Below are 14,639 nucleotides of genomic sequence, written 5' to 3'. Positions count from 1 at the left end.
GTGGACGCCGGGGGACGTAACAGACATCAGAAGGTGAGTATGTAGTGTTTTTTTTTTACTTTTACAATGGTAACCACGGTAAATATCGGGTTACTAAGCGCGGCCCTGCACTTAGTAACCCGATGTTTACCCTGGTTACAAGTGAACACATCGCTGGATCAGTGTCACACACACCGATCCAGCGATGGACAGCGGGTGATCAGCGACGAAATAAAGGTCTGGACTTCTAGCTCAGACCAGCGACATCACAGCGGGATCCAGATTGCTGCTGCTTGTCAAACACAACGAGATCGCTATCTAGGACGCTGCAAAGTCACTGCAACGTCACGGATCGTTGTCGTTCTCGTTGTAAAGTTGCTCAGTGTGACGGTACCTTCAGGCCATGTGCACACCGTCAGTATTTTTCGCGGTTTTTTTGCGTTTTTTCGCTATAAAAACGCGAAAAAAATGCTAACATATGCCTCCTATTATTTTCAGTGCATTCCGCATTTCTTGTGCAAATGTTGCATTTTTTTCTGCTAAAAAATCGCATCGCAGAAAAAAAAGCAACATGTTCATTAAAAATGCGGAATTGCGGGGATTCCGCACACCTAGGAGTCCATTGATCTGCTTACTTCCCGCACGGGGCTGTGCACACGTTGCGGGAAGTAAGCAGATTATGTGCGGTTGGTACCCAGGGTGGAGGAGAGGAGACTCTCCTCCACAGACTGGGCACCATATAATTGGTCAAAAAAAAAAAGAATTAAAATAAAAAATAGTCCTATACTCACCCTTGATGTCTTCCCGCCTCTCCGCTGCACGCTGCCGCTTCGGTTCCTATAGCTGGTGTGCGGTGAAGGACCTGTGATGACGTCACTGTCTTGTGATTGGTCGTGAGCGGTCATGTGACCGCTCACATGACCGCGACATCATGGAAGGTCCTGCGCGCACACACCAGCTATAGGAAGAGGAACGGACGTCGCTGAGGAGATGTCTGGGTGAGTATAAGCATTTTTTTTTTTTTTTTTAATTATTTTTAAACATTCTATCTTTTACTATAGATGCGGCATAGGCAGCATCTATAGTAAAAAGTTGGTCACACTTGTCAAACACTATGTTTGACAAGTGTGACCAACCTGTCAGTCAGTTTTCCAAGCGATGCTACAGATCGCTTGGAAAACTTTAGCATTCTGCAAGCTAATTACGCTTGCAGAATGCTAAAAAAAAACGCGAGAAAAACGGGAAAAAAACGCAAAAAAAAAAAATGCGGATTTCTTGCAGAAAATTTCCGGTTTTCTTCAGGAAATTTCTGCAACAAATCCGGACGTGTGCACATACCCTTAGTGTCAATCTCTGGTAAATCCTCTTAAGTATTGAAGGGTTTAAGGGTACCGTCACACAGTGCAATTTTAATCGCTACGATGGCACGATTCGTGACGTTCTAGCGATATCATTACGATCTCGCAGTGTCTGACACGCTACTGCGATCAGGGACCCTGCTGAGAATCGTACGTCGTAGCAGATCGTTTGAAACTTTCTTTCGTCGCTGGATCTCCCACTGTCATCGCTGGATCGTTGTGTGTGACAGCGATCCAGCGATGCGTTCGCTGGTAACCAGGGTAAACATCGGGTTACTAAGCGCAGGGCCGCGCTTAGTAACCCGATGTTTACCGTGGTTACCAGCGTAAAAGTAAAAACAAACAAACCGTACATACTCACCATCTGATGTCCGTCAGGTCCCTTGCCGTCCGCTTCCCACTCTGACTGTCTGCCGGCCGGAAAGTGAGAGCAGATCACAGCGGTGACGTCACTGCTGTGCTGTGCTCTCACTGTACGGCAGCGCTCAGTCAGAGCAGGAAGCAGACGGCAAGGGACCTGACGGACATCAGATGGTGAGTATGTACGGTTTGTTTTTTTTTACTTTTACGCTGGTAACCACGGTAAACATCGGGTTACTAAGCGCGGCCCTGCGCTTAGTAACCCGATGTTTACCCTGGTTACCCGGGGACTTCGGCATCGCTCCAGCGCCGTGATTGCAAAGTGTGACCGCAGTCTACGACGCTGGAGCGATAATCATACGACGCTGCAACGTCACAAATCGTGCCGTCGTAGCGATCAAAATTGCACTGTGTGACGGTACCCTAAGTCTAGTGTTTGCTGCGGGCAGACAGATCTCAGCAGGGGTTTTAGTTCCTTGATTGATGTAACAGAAGGCCAGTATAGATTCTTCTATGGAAGTAATACGTTTTATATTAGGAGTATTTTTCGCCACGTGCTTTACAATGTGTCAGTATTTAGGGCTTGTCTACAGTATGGACAATAGGCCTTCAGGCGGAATATTGCGGCCACATCCGCTATGCTTTTATCAGAAAGGGAGACGGCACCGGATTTTCTGCATCAGGTTCTAGAGTCAACAGAATGAATATAAATAATAAAACGCACGACGACAGATTGCCAATACACTTTTACAGGATGAGTATACAGAATATTTCGGCATATTGAAAGGAAATGTCCAGCTTGGATAGAGTGGTCCCCTAAGTGTGTAAAGAACTGGACATAAAATAAACTCATCTGCTGTGGGCCCAGTGTTGGAATTAGAGGGGTGTCATCACAAGAACAGCGCGCGCTCAGTGCTTGTGAATCGCTAATCTCAAAGCATAAGCCGCTGAGCTCAGAAACTGCTGAGGACAGAGACACTGATTCCAGCATTGTTACTGGCCTGCTTAGTGGAGGTTTTATCAAATCACTGTTTAATCAGCAGATTATCACTGGAGGGCTGCTTGGCCTGCTGCCCCACCAAAGTGATTGGCAGCCTTCTGCCTATGCACAGTGAACATGGAAAGCTGTCAGGTCATACAGAACTCAGCATTCAGAAAACTGGGAGATCTGCAGCAGATAAATCATTTTTTACTTGACTGCAGTGTTGATTAAGTGATCCATCACTGGATGCAGGGTCACTGTTCCAACAGATGGGGTAGCAGTAATCTGGTGATAATTCCCTGAGGTGCTTTCACACTGCAGAATTACTGGGAATAAGCTTTCCAAGAAACACTTTTTTACAGATAATTAAGCAGTGTAAAAAGGCTGCCGATCACCCAGCAAATGAACAAAACGCTCAGTTGCTAGGTACAATGATCTTTTGGTTTTCTTAAAAGATCATCGTTCTTGGCAGCAAAATTGCTCTGTGTAAACAGGACCTGTGCCAAGAACAATGACCGGCTACGTGCCCTGAACGATCTAATCCTGACCAGTCTGTGCACATATTAAATGCAGTCTGCCTGCGTAAAAACACTAAATGGCCGCCGATTCACTCAGCAAACAAGTAGCTGATCGTCGGTCATTCAGTGCCGGTAGTCGAGTGCTATGAACACATCTGTAGTCAGTTGTAAAGCTGGGAAGAGAATTTTGTTCTCTCCGACACCTCAGTCAGCGGACATTACCAGTTTTCTGTTCCCGCTGGAGGGGCAATGCATCAAAGACACAGAGCTAAGATAACTAGGAATGGCAACGCTCAGAACATGAGACAGAAGGCTGAGTAATCAAAATGCCTTTATAAACAGGCTGATAAAGAGCCAAATGATTGCGTAGCAACACCATTATTGGAGAGATAGCAACAATATGCAAACTGTGGGACCAAAATCAATTTTGTCTCATCCCAATCATAAAAGTTTAAATTCAAAGCTTTTATCATCATTATACATAAGGCTGAAGAGGGAAGCAGGCAGATCAAGGCAGAGAAGCAGTCAGACCAAGGAAGGGAAGTAGGCTGATCACGGCAGGGAAGCTGGCTGATCAAGGCAGAGAAGCAGGCTGATCAAGGCAGAGAAGCAGGCTGATCAAGGCAGAGAAGCAGGCTGATCAAGGCAGAGAAGCAGGCTGATCAAGGCAGAGAAGCAGGCTGATCAAGGCAGAGAAGCAGGCTGATCAAGGCAGGGAAGCAGGCAGATCAAAGCAGGGAAGCAGGCAGACAGGCAGGTCAAGGAAGGGAAGCAGGCTGATCGAAGCAGGCAGATCAAGGCAGGGAAGCTGGCTGATCAAGGCAGAGAAGCAGGCTGATCAAGGCAGAGAAGCAGGCTGATCAAGGCAGAGAAGCAGGCTGATCAAGGCAGAGAAGCAGGCTGATCAAGGCAGAGAAGCAGGCTGATCAAGGCAGAGAAGCAGGCTGATCAAGGCAGGGAAGCAGGCAGATCAAAGCAGGGAAGCAGGCAGACAGGCAGGTCAAGGAAGGGAAGCAGGCTGATCGAAGCAGGCAGATCAAGACAGGGAAGCAGGCAGATCAAGGCAGGGAAGCAGGCAGATCCAGGAAGGGAAGCAGGAAGATCAAGGCAGGAAAGCAGGCTGATCAAGGCAGAGAAGCAGGCAGATCAAGGCAGGGAAGCAGGCAGATCAAGACAGGGAAGCAGGCAGATCAAGGCAGGGAAGCAGGCAGATCCAGGAAGGGAAGCAGGAAGATCAAGGCAGGAAAGCAGGCTGATCAAGGCAGAGAAGCAGGCAGATCAAGGCAGAGAAGCCGGCAGATCAAGGAAGGGAAGCAGGCAGATCAAGGCAGGGAAGCAGACAGATCCAGGAAGGGAAGCAGGCAGATCAAGGAAGGGAAGCAGGCAGATCAAGGAAGGGAAGCAGGCAGATCAAGGATGGGAAGCAGGCTGATCAAGGATGGGAAGCAGGCTGATCAAGGCAGGGAAGCAGGCAGATCAAGGCAGGGAAGCAGGCAGATCAAGGCAGGGAAGCAGGCAGATCAAGGCAGGGAAGCAGGCAGATCAAGAACACTTCAGCTGACACAACTTCTGCCTCCAGTACAGCCCTTAGATGCTATTGGTTTTTGCATTACAAAATGTGCCTAAAAGTTTTAAGACAAATTACATACTAATGTTCGATAGGAATGAGACACGCATCTAAAATGAGCTGTGAGTTCGGTGTAAGAGCGCAGCTCCAGACGACAAGATGCACAAACAGTCTGAAAGTGAATGTCTTTACATAGGCCAACCAGGACATTTGTCGCACATGCTGGCATAGGTATAGGATGTACCGGACCCTGCTGGTCTGAAACAAACACAGGAAACAATGTAAATGTAGAAAAATATTGGCTTATAGCGCTATAGACCCCAGACATTACAAAACATGCCATAGATTGGGAATCAAGAGGGTTTTTTTAACAAAGATATTGCATTGTTCAAGACAGTTTGGCGCATTTTTTGGAGAACAAAATAAAAATACATAAAGTGACAACCATCATGTTGCTCTTTTTTGTGTGTCGTAGGCCTCTGTCTAGACATCTGGCTTTTTTTGCACTGGCACCATATTGTTCTAGCTATAACTGGTAAAAAAAGTAGCATGATAACTGGTGCAGTTTTGATATCAGTTAAAGGGTTTTTCCCAAGAACAAAGTACACTTTAATCCATAGATCTTGGATTAATAATAATTTCCACAATTGGATGTGTTAAAAATAAAATGTTCATGTGCTGAGATAATCTTATAAATGTACCCCTGCTGTGTACTTAGTAATGGCCGTGTCTTGCCATGCAGGAACATAGTCTGATGATACAACAGCTCCTGGGCAGGGGAGGAAGCAAAAGAGAATATACAGACAGGACAGCACAGGATTACAGCTGATTCTTCTTTCTGTGAGGTAAAACATTTACTGTTTGGTTTTACCTCACAGAAAGCAGAAGCTGTGAAATAATCAATCGTCTACGTTCTCTATGCACTCACCGCTGATCTCCTAAAAGGAATTGCACAGCGCACCAACTTTTGAGAAACTGCAACTCCCAGCATGCTGTGACAGCTGCAGGCTATCAGGGCACACTAGGAGTTGTAGATTAATAACAGCTAGTTACTGAGCCATTGTAATATAGCTATATATCTCATCAAGGTAAGCGGTTAATGTGTAGATCTCAAAAACATCAGATCATGAAACAGATTAATTGGAATCTAAAAATCTACCATCTAAAGGGGCCTGTCAGTTCTACTATAAAGTCTGTTTTTCGCCGAAGTACTTGGGACCATAATTCAATCTGTAAATTACCATTCCCCCTATTAAAGGGGCACATCACTACTCAGTCTGATATTATCTAGTTAGTGCTGACCATATCAGAGTGTTTAAGAACACCCCTCAACTGGTAGCATCGTGGTCGGGAGGAACAACACAATGTACTGTTAAAGGGGTTGTGCCACCGTAAAGAATACATTTAAGTAAGCAGAAAACATCAAAGTAAATGTTATTTTTTGATCAGAGCATCATTTTTAATAATTGTAAATGACAAAATCAAGCTTTCCTCTTCTGAGGAATACTCCCTGACGTTAAAGGGAATCTGTCACCCCAGAATTCACCTATAAGCTAAAGCCACCGGCATCAGGGGCTTATCTTCAGCATTCTGTAATGCTGTAGATAAGCCCCCGGATGTAACCTGCAAGATAAGAAAAACGAGTTAGATTATACTCACCCAGGGGCGGTCCCGGTCCATTACGGGTCCGATGGGTGTCGCGGTCCGGGTCCACCACCTCCCATCTTCATACGATGACTTCCTCTTCTTTTCTTCTTGCTGCCGCTCCTGCGCAGGCATACTTTATCTGTCCTGTTGAGGGCAGAGCAAAGTACTGTAGTGCGCAGGTACCGGGAAAGGTCAGAGAGGCCTGGTGTCTGCGCACTGCAGTACTTTACACTGCCCTCAACAGGACAGATAAAGTACGCCTGCGCAGGAGCCGCGGCAAGAAGAAGAGGACGTCATCGTATGAAGATGGGAGGTGGTGGACCCAGATCGCAACACCCATCAGACCCGTAATGGACTGGACCACCACTGGGTGAGTATAATCTAACTCGTTTTTCTTATCTTGCAGGATACATCCGGGGGCTTATCTACAGCATTACAGAATGCTGTACATAAGCCCCTGATGCCGGTGGCCTTAGGTTATAGGCGAATTTTGGGGTGACAGATTCCCTTTAATCCATCCGTCCTCCCAGTGGCTTATCAGGTGGCCGAGCATGCGATGTTCTGTCATCAGAGTTTCCCAAATTCTCCACCCCAGTGTGCACAACGTGAGATGCAGACAGCACTGCCAGCATGTGCAGAATGCTGAGAAGCACAGAAGTGTGTGTAGGGATCTTTGCCTGTGCGCTCACACAGCTCTGCCAGCGTGCGCAGGATGCAGAATGCAGAGAAGCACAGAAGTGTGTGTAGGGATCTTTCCTTGTACACTCAGCTCTGCCAGTGTGCGCAGAATGCGGAGAAGCGCAGAAGTGTGTGCAGGCCGATCGCATATGACATACTATCCCGTCGGTGGTCATATGGGCCCACCCCACCTCGACGGGATAGTAAAAGTTCTTATCCTTTTAATGTGTTGCAGTTATCATATTATACTGCACTGTGTACTAACATTTGCTCATTTTGCTTTTGTACCCAGTAATTCTTCTCTTTTCTCTGCTCTATGTAGAAATAGGAAGTCTCTGCCCTGCATGAGTCATCACTGTAAAATCCATGAGAGGGGAGAGGAGGGAGCGGCTGGATGACTCATTGACTCATGCAGGGAGAAGCTTTGAACCCCCAAGTGTTTCACACAGGCAGAGCCGTGAAAATAAAAAAATGATTTTTTAGCCCCCAGCTTTGTATTTTCCCAAGGGTAACAGGAGAAATTGGACCCCAAAAGTTGTTGTACAATTTGTCCTGAGTACGCTGATGCCCCACATGTTGGGGTAAACCACTGTTTGGGTGCACGGCAGAGCTCGGAAGGGAAGGAGCACTGTTTTACTTTTCAACTCAGAATTGGCTGGAATTGAGATCAGACACCATGTCGCGTTTGGAGAGCCCCTGATGTGCCTGAACAGTGGAAACCCCTGCTAAGTTTGTCCATGTTCTAATAAAGGATCAGAATTATCAGACTGGTGAGTGGGTTCCATTTTTTCTTTTGCTGCCTTGGATATTTCATGTTTGAACTTTCACTGGATACTGCACCAGACCGTCTGTCATACAGGGTCCATTACATCACTGCAGCACTCTTTGGCAATTGGACATGGTGGTCTAGGTAACGCAGCTGGGCGGAGGTGCCACTCCTGTACATTGAACTGAGTTGACGTTTTTATTGGTACCATTTTCGGGCACATGACATATTTTGATCACCTTTTATTTTGATTTTTGTGAGGCAGAATGACCAAAAACCTGCTATTCATGAATTTCTTTTGGGGGGCATTTATACCGTTCCGCGTTTGGTAAAATTGATAAAGCAGTTTTATTCTTCGGGTCAGTACGATTACAGCGATACCTCATTTATATCATTTTTTATGTTTGGCGCTTTTATACGATAAAATCTATTTTACATAAAAAATAATTATTTTTGCATCGCTTTATTCTGAGGACTATAACTTTTTTATTTTTTCGCTGATGATGCTGTATGGCAGCTCCTTTTTTGCGGGACAAGATGACGTTTTCAGCGGTACCATGGTTATTTACATCCGTCTTTTTGATCGAGTGTTTTTCCACTTTTTGTTCGGCGGTATGATAATAAAGTGTTGCGTTTTGCCTCGTTTTTTTATTTGTTTTTTTTTTTACGCCGTTCACTGAAGGAGTTAACTAGTGGGACAGTTTTATAGTTCGGGTCTTTACGGAAGCGGCGATACTAAATATGTGTACTTTTATTGTTTTCTTTTTATTATTTAGATAAAGAAATGTATTTATGGGAACAATATTTTTTTTTCCTTTATTTAGGATTTTTTTTTATTTTTATTTTTTACACATCTAAATATTTTTTTTTTACATTGTCCCAGGGGGGAACTCACTGTACAGTGACAGATGGCTGATCTGACACTTTGCAGAGCACTGTGTCAGATCAGCGATCTGACGTGCACTGCCCCAGGCTTCCCGGCGCCTGCTCTGAGCAGGCACTTGTAAGCCACCTCCCTGCAGCACCCGGAAGTAGCCCTGCGGCCATTTTGGATCCGGGCCTGGAGGGAGGAGACGCTCGGTACAAGGTGAGCACATCGCCTTGTACCGAGTGTCTCAGAGAAGCATGCAGGGAGCCCCCTTCCTGCGCGATGCTTCCCTATGCCGCCGGAACACTGCGATCATGTTTGTGCCAGGAGCAGTCTGTGACAGCTCGTGGCACATAGTGCCAGATGTCAGCTGCGATCGCATATGACGTACTAACCCGTCACTGGGGGTTAAGTCCCTTGTCACCTCGATGGGTTAGTACGTCATATGGGATTAAGGGGTTAATGTAATGCTTCTTCCCCGGTGCCCGTCCTTGTGGTACTATTGCGGGACACACATGCCACATGTGTGTCGCAACTATTACACACACGGACACTGACATACCGGAAATATCAGGACGTGAGAAAGAGGCATTATAGCAGGTTTTTATGCTTGGCTGCTGTCACACACTAAAAGATGCTTTTTATTGCAAAAAATATTTTTTCCATCACCACATTTTGAGACCTATAATTTTTCCATATTTTGGTCCACAGAGTCATGTGAGGTCTTATTTTTTTCGGGACGCTTTTATTCCGATTTTTGGGAGGCAGAATGACCAAAAACCAGGAACTCATGAATTTCTTTTGGGGGAGGAGTTTATACCGTTCCGCGTTTGGTAAAATGGATAAAGCAGTTTTATTCTTCGGGTCAGTACGATTACAGCGATACCTCATTTATATCTTTTTTTTTTTAATGTTTATGCGCTTTTTACACAATAAAAACTATTTTATATAAAAAATAATTATTTTTGCATCGCTTTATTCTGAGGGCTATAACTTTTTTATTTTTTTGCTGATGACGCTGTGTGGCAGCTTGTTTTTTGCGGGATAAGATGACGTTTTCAGTGATACCACATTTATTTATATCCGTCTTTTTGATCGCGCGTTATTCCACTTTTTGTTCGGCGGTATGATGATAAAGCGTTGTTTTTTCCCTAGTTTTTTTCTTTTTTACTGGGGTTCACTAAAGGGATTAACTAGTGGGACCGTTTTATAGGTCGAGTCGTTACGGACGCGGGGATACCAAATGTGTAATTTTATTGTGTAGATTTTTTTTTAATTCAAATGTTTATTTAGTGATAGAATAAATATTGATTTTTTTTTATTTGTTAAAAATATTTTTACAGGTATTTAATTTTTTTTTTTTTTTTACTTTACCACTATGGGACACTCCTTTTTTGCAGTCTGATCGCTTCTGTAGCATGCAGATGAAGCAGCATCTGCATGCTATAGAACTGTCAGCGCTGCAATCAGTGCACACTGACCTGAGAGACTTTCTGACATGCACCGCACATGACAGGAAGTTTCTCAGCTCTGGTAACACAATGTCATCATGACGACATCGGGTTACCATGGCAGCGATCGGGACCCCGCATCACACCTTGGGGTCTCCGATCCAAAGGCAGAGGGGCTGTTAGCCCTCTGCCTGCTCCCGGAAATGCTGTGATCATGTTCTAATAAAAGCCAAATACCAGGAAGTATCAAAAACAAAGCAGCTTTATTGAAAACGTGACAACTACAAACAAAAAGTGCTGTGTCAAAAACGAGATAAAAATGCATGTAAAATAATTAACTAAAAAATTTAAAAAACGCCAGTAAGCTAATTTAAATAATATGTTAAAAAATTATGCAGTAATTCCGCAATATCAAAAGCTCATAGTGGGAACAGAGCCTTAACAGTAGAGTTGAGCAAATTTTTCAAAATTCGGTTCCGATTACGATCGGCGGCGAATATTGTTCTAGCAATATTCGCCGAACTTCATTGGAGTCTTAAATTTGGCACGAATATGGCAAATTCAGATTCGGCGACCAATTCTGAACATATTCGCTCAACTCTACTTAAGAGGACCACTGTTGTAGACTAATTTCATTGCGATTTTGATCAAACATGGTCACTTTTTACTCTTATTTTATCCTTGCTACTCCTATGGGAATTTTGTTGAATTTTTTTTAATCCACCATACGTTTCCAGAGATTTGGGCATCTTTATTTGGTGTGCTCGGTATGCTAAAAAAGACTAAAAAATATAGCATGTCGGTGCACACTAAATGAGAAGGTTGATATAAGGTAATTAAAACCGTATGGCGGGTGTAAAAGAAAAAAAATACTGAAAGCTACAAACTGCAAAAATCATTTAATTGCATTGGTTTTCTTTTAGGTTTCAACAATTAGTACTGTTAAGATTTTATTCATGTGGTCACACATAATACAAGTCATAGTGTTCCAATGTTGTGAATTCCTATTGGCTGCAGTGAATGATGAGCTCATAACCTGGTGTCTGCAGTGTGACTGATGACATCACAGAACTTAGAATATTACCTTCCCGAGTGTTCCATCACAGACATTAGCCTGGTGAAGAAAACCTGTGAAGACATCTTCAGAAATTTCTGCATATTAGAAAAAGGACAAAACTAGTATATGTTTTTGTGATGGAGAAGCCTTCCACACCGAGAGTTCACGTCTTACATCCGAGAATGCCGAACTGCGAAAACTGATGGTGCTAGTGCAGGAAAACATGGTGATGCGCTTTACCTGTCCGGCACCCTCAGGCTTCAAGCCTCGGTTATCACTTTTACCTGTTTATCTTATCCCAGGTGATTTGTATTTTCTAGGCCCCAAAGGAGAAGCACGAGTGGTCAAATCACGCCTACATCTAGGTGAAAATTACTAAACCTATAATTTCAATATATGTCGATATAGGGATTTGATATAAACCTAATTTTTACTATTAAACTTTTACAGACCCTGAGAAAGTTACGACATGTCAGCGCATTGTTGGCGAGATCGCCTTTCATCTGGAACGCTGGATAATCTGTGCCATTTTCCAGAAACAGCGACTACTGTACGGATACAGTGTAGGTGAAATATAAAAGATTAAACGGGTGAGAAAGCTAAAATTATTCTAAGAAAATATATATTAAAAATCCACGTCCACAAGGGAGCACATTTTACAAGTTATAGAATTATTCTACAAAAAGAGATAATTTTGCAATGAAATCCCATGATTCGGTTGTATTGGTCCAAAGTCACAGTCTGTATTATAATTAAGACATGTATTAATAATGTTGCAGCTCAAAGAGCTGAAATCTCCTATCATTCCTTTCTTAGGGCAGTCTCACACGTCCAGATAATTCCGGTACCGGAAAAAAAATCGGTACCGGAATTATCTGTGTCCGTGCGTTTCTGTGGCACATCAGTGTGGCACACGTGCGGCACACGTGTGCCGCCCGTGTGCCCACTGGGTACCACACGCACCGTGCAGGAGACAGCGCTAAAGTTTAGCGCTGTCCCCTGCATCGTGCTGAAGCCGCGATTCATATCTTCTGTGCAGCAGCGTTTGCTGTAAAGAAGATATGAATAATCCATTTTTTTTAGTGGTATTTCGTGTTTAAAATAAAGCTCCATGTCCCCACCCCCTGTGCGCCCCCCCGCTGTTCTGAAAATACTCACCCGGCTCCCTCGTTGGCTGTCGCTGCTTCCTGTCCTGGCCGCAGCTTCTCCTGTATGCGGTCACGTGGGGCTGCTTATTTACAGTAATGAATATGCGGCTCCACCCCTATGGGAGGTGGAGCCACATATTCATGACTGTAATCGGCGGCCCCACGTGACCGCATACAGTAGAAGGTGCGGCCAGGACAGGAAGCAGCGACAGCCAACAAGGGAGCCGGGTGAGTATTTTCAGAACAGCGGGGGGGTCGTACAGGGGGTGGGGACATGGAGCTTTATTTTAAACACAAAATACCACTAAAAAAATGGATTATTCATATCTTCTCTACAGCAAACGCTGCTGCACAGAAGATATGAATGGCGGCTTCAGCACCATGTGGGGGGGGACAGCGCTTACTGGAGCGCTGTCTCCTGCATGGCACACGGAGAACGTCCGTGTGCGGTACGTGTTTTACACGGACCCATTGACTTTAATGGGTCCGTGTAATACGTGCGTTCCCACGAACACTGACATGTCTCCGCGTTTGGCACACTGAGACACGGTCCGCAAAAAATCAATGACATCTGCACAGATGCATTGATTTTAATGTGTCTACGTGTGTCAGTGGCTCCGGTACGTGAGGAAACTCACCTCACGTACCGGAGCCACTGACGTGTGAAACCGGCCTGATTCAGTATCTGTACAGACCTTGCGATGGATTGCATTTTTGGAAGTGTAGTCTTTCCTCCAAACACTGTTCCATAAATTCATGAAGTAGTACAAGATATCCCTTTTAGAGATGATCGAACACCTGGATGTTCACAGTTATACTCACCTAACGCCTAATTTCACCGAAGCCCTCGATCTCCTGTAATAAACCAAAAATTTAAAAAGCCCACAATATCCCTCACCTCTCTGTCGTTCTGTTCCACGCTGTAATCCATATCTGGGGGAAAAACAATTTTCAGCCTGGACGGTCGCATTTTTGCACCACTGGTGACTGAACTGCTGGGAGCGCAGCGTCAGTGACTGGCGGTGACATCATCGACGTTACCTCCAGTCACTGAGGCTGCGTTCCCTGCCGGGCTGAACTGCCATGACCTCGGTGAGATCCCTGCTAGCACCGCATCTAGACAGAAATGTGTCCATGACGGTGCTAAAATGCGACTGTCCAGGCTGAAGACCACTGGTGACTGAACTAGCACCGTATCTAGACAGAAATGGGTTTATGAACATTCTGGCCGAATGTTTCCAAAGACTAGTAGAATTGTAATTACCCTACTGTATTAAATGTCCATTTCATGACTACAGGTCACCACAAATCCATTTACCGGAAGCATAGACAAGAACGTAAGATCCAAGCTGCTCCAATGCTCCAACCAGACCATGAATGAGCTGAAGAAGATGGGCTATAACCCAGCAGTGCACCCTCACTTTGCAGAGTACTTAATCAACACCCATGGGATCACAAGGGATATAAACTCAAGAACTGAACATTGTTCCTGCATGAATGACCCACAACACCTAAACAAGATGATAAATAAGTACATGCCAAGTGATAAAGTGAAGGACATCATAATAATCCTGAACTGTCTGGAATATTTCAAGAAACCGGATGGAAAACCTCTGTGTGTCGTTAAACCGTGGCTCAGCTATTCATCGCTAGATCCAAATAATAAATGCTGCCATCTGAGAAAAAAAGTGTCTGATTTAATCTTATAAAATGATCAAATATAGATCCTGTTTAATAAAGAAAATGATAGAAAATGACGCTTATGGTTTCTACCCTACTAGGACATGGTAATCTTACTCGGATTGCTGCCATATTGCTCTTAAATGGAAGCAGTCAGCCAATACATGCTGCCAAACCGTGGTTAGCATGTATTAGCCGCTGGCTGTATTATCACTTGCGAGTATATGCAGAGACTTGTCAATGTCAGCGAGCAGGAAGAAGCCACTGGGGACTTGACTGCATGACTTACAAACAGTGCGGCTCAGTCTCCGGTGGCAGCATTTCAGAGACAAACATACTTGGATGGGATAATACAGGCAGTGGCTGATACATTCTGCTGAAACCATAGGCAGCATGTATCAGCTGACAGGTTCCTTTTAATCTAGTATTTGAAATATAAAAGTTTTTATTCCCGATATCGCCCTTAGTTAGGGCTGGTGATCCAACCTAGCTCCATTTACTTGAATGTGAGTAAGCAGCAATACTAGACAATGCCCATAGATAAGAACAGAAATTCTGCTAGAAGGTTCAGGGGATTTTC

General features: G+C 44.5%; 1 protein-coding gene across 1 annotated transcript in view; it reads left to right on the top strand.

The window, feature by feature from the left end:
* The window catches only part of LOC143768258 (speriolin-like protein), a 35,751-nt gene extending 21,663 nt beyond the window's left edge, over nt 1–14,088 (top strand). Inside the window, exons 2-3 of the mRNA XM_077256952.1 lie at nt 11,682–11,794; nt 13,678–14,088. Of these exons, the coding sequence (XP_077113067.1) occupies nt 11,682–11,794; nt 13,678–14,088 (524 nt within the window). The remainder of the gene's footprint in view (nt 1–11,681; nt 11,795–13,677) is intronic.
* The last annotated feature ends 551 nt before the right edge of the window (nt 14,089–14,639 follow it).

Source organism: Ranitomeya variabilis, chromosome 4 (assembly GCF_051348905.1).
Source record: "Ranitomeya variabilis isolate aRanVar5 chromosome 4, aRanVar5.hap1, whole genome shotgun sequence".
Taxonomy (NCBI): domain Eukaryota; kingdom Metazoa; phylum Chordata; class Amphibia; order Anura; family Dendrobatidae; genus Ranitomeya; species Ranitomeya variabilis.
This window is presented reverse-complemented; position numbering and strand designations above follow the sequence as displayed.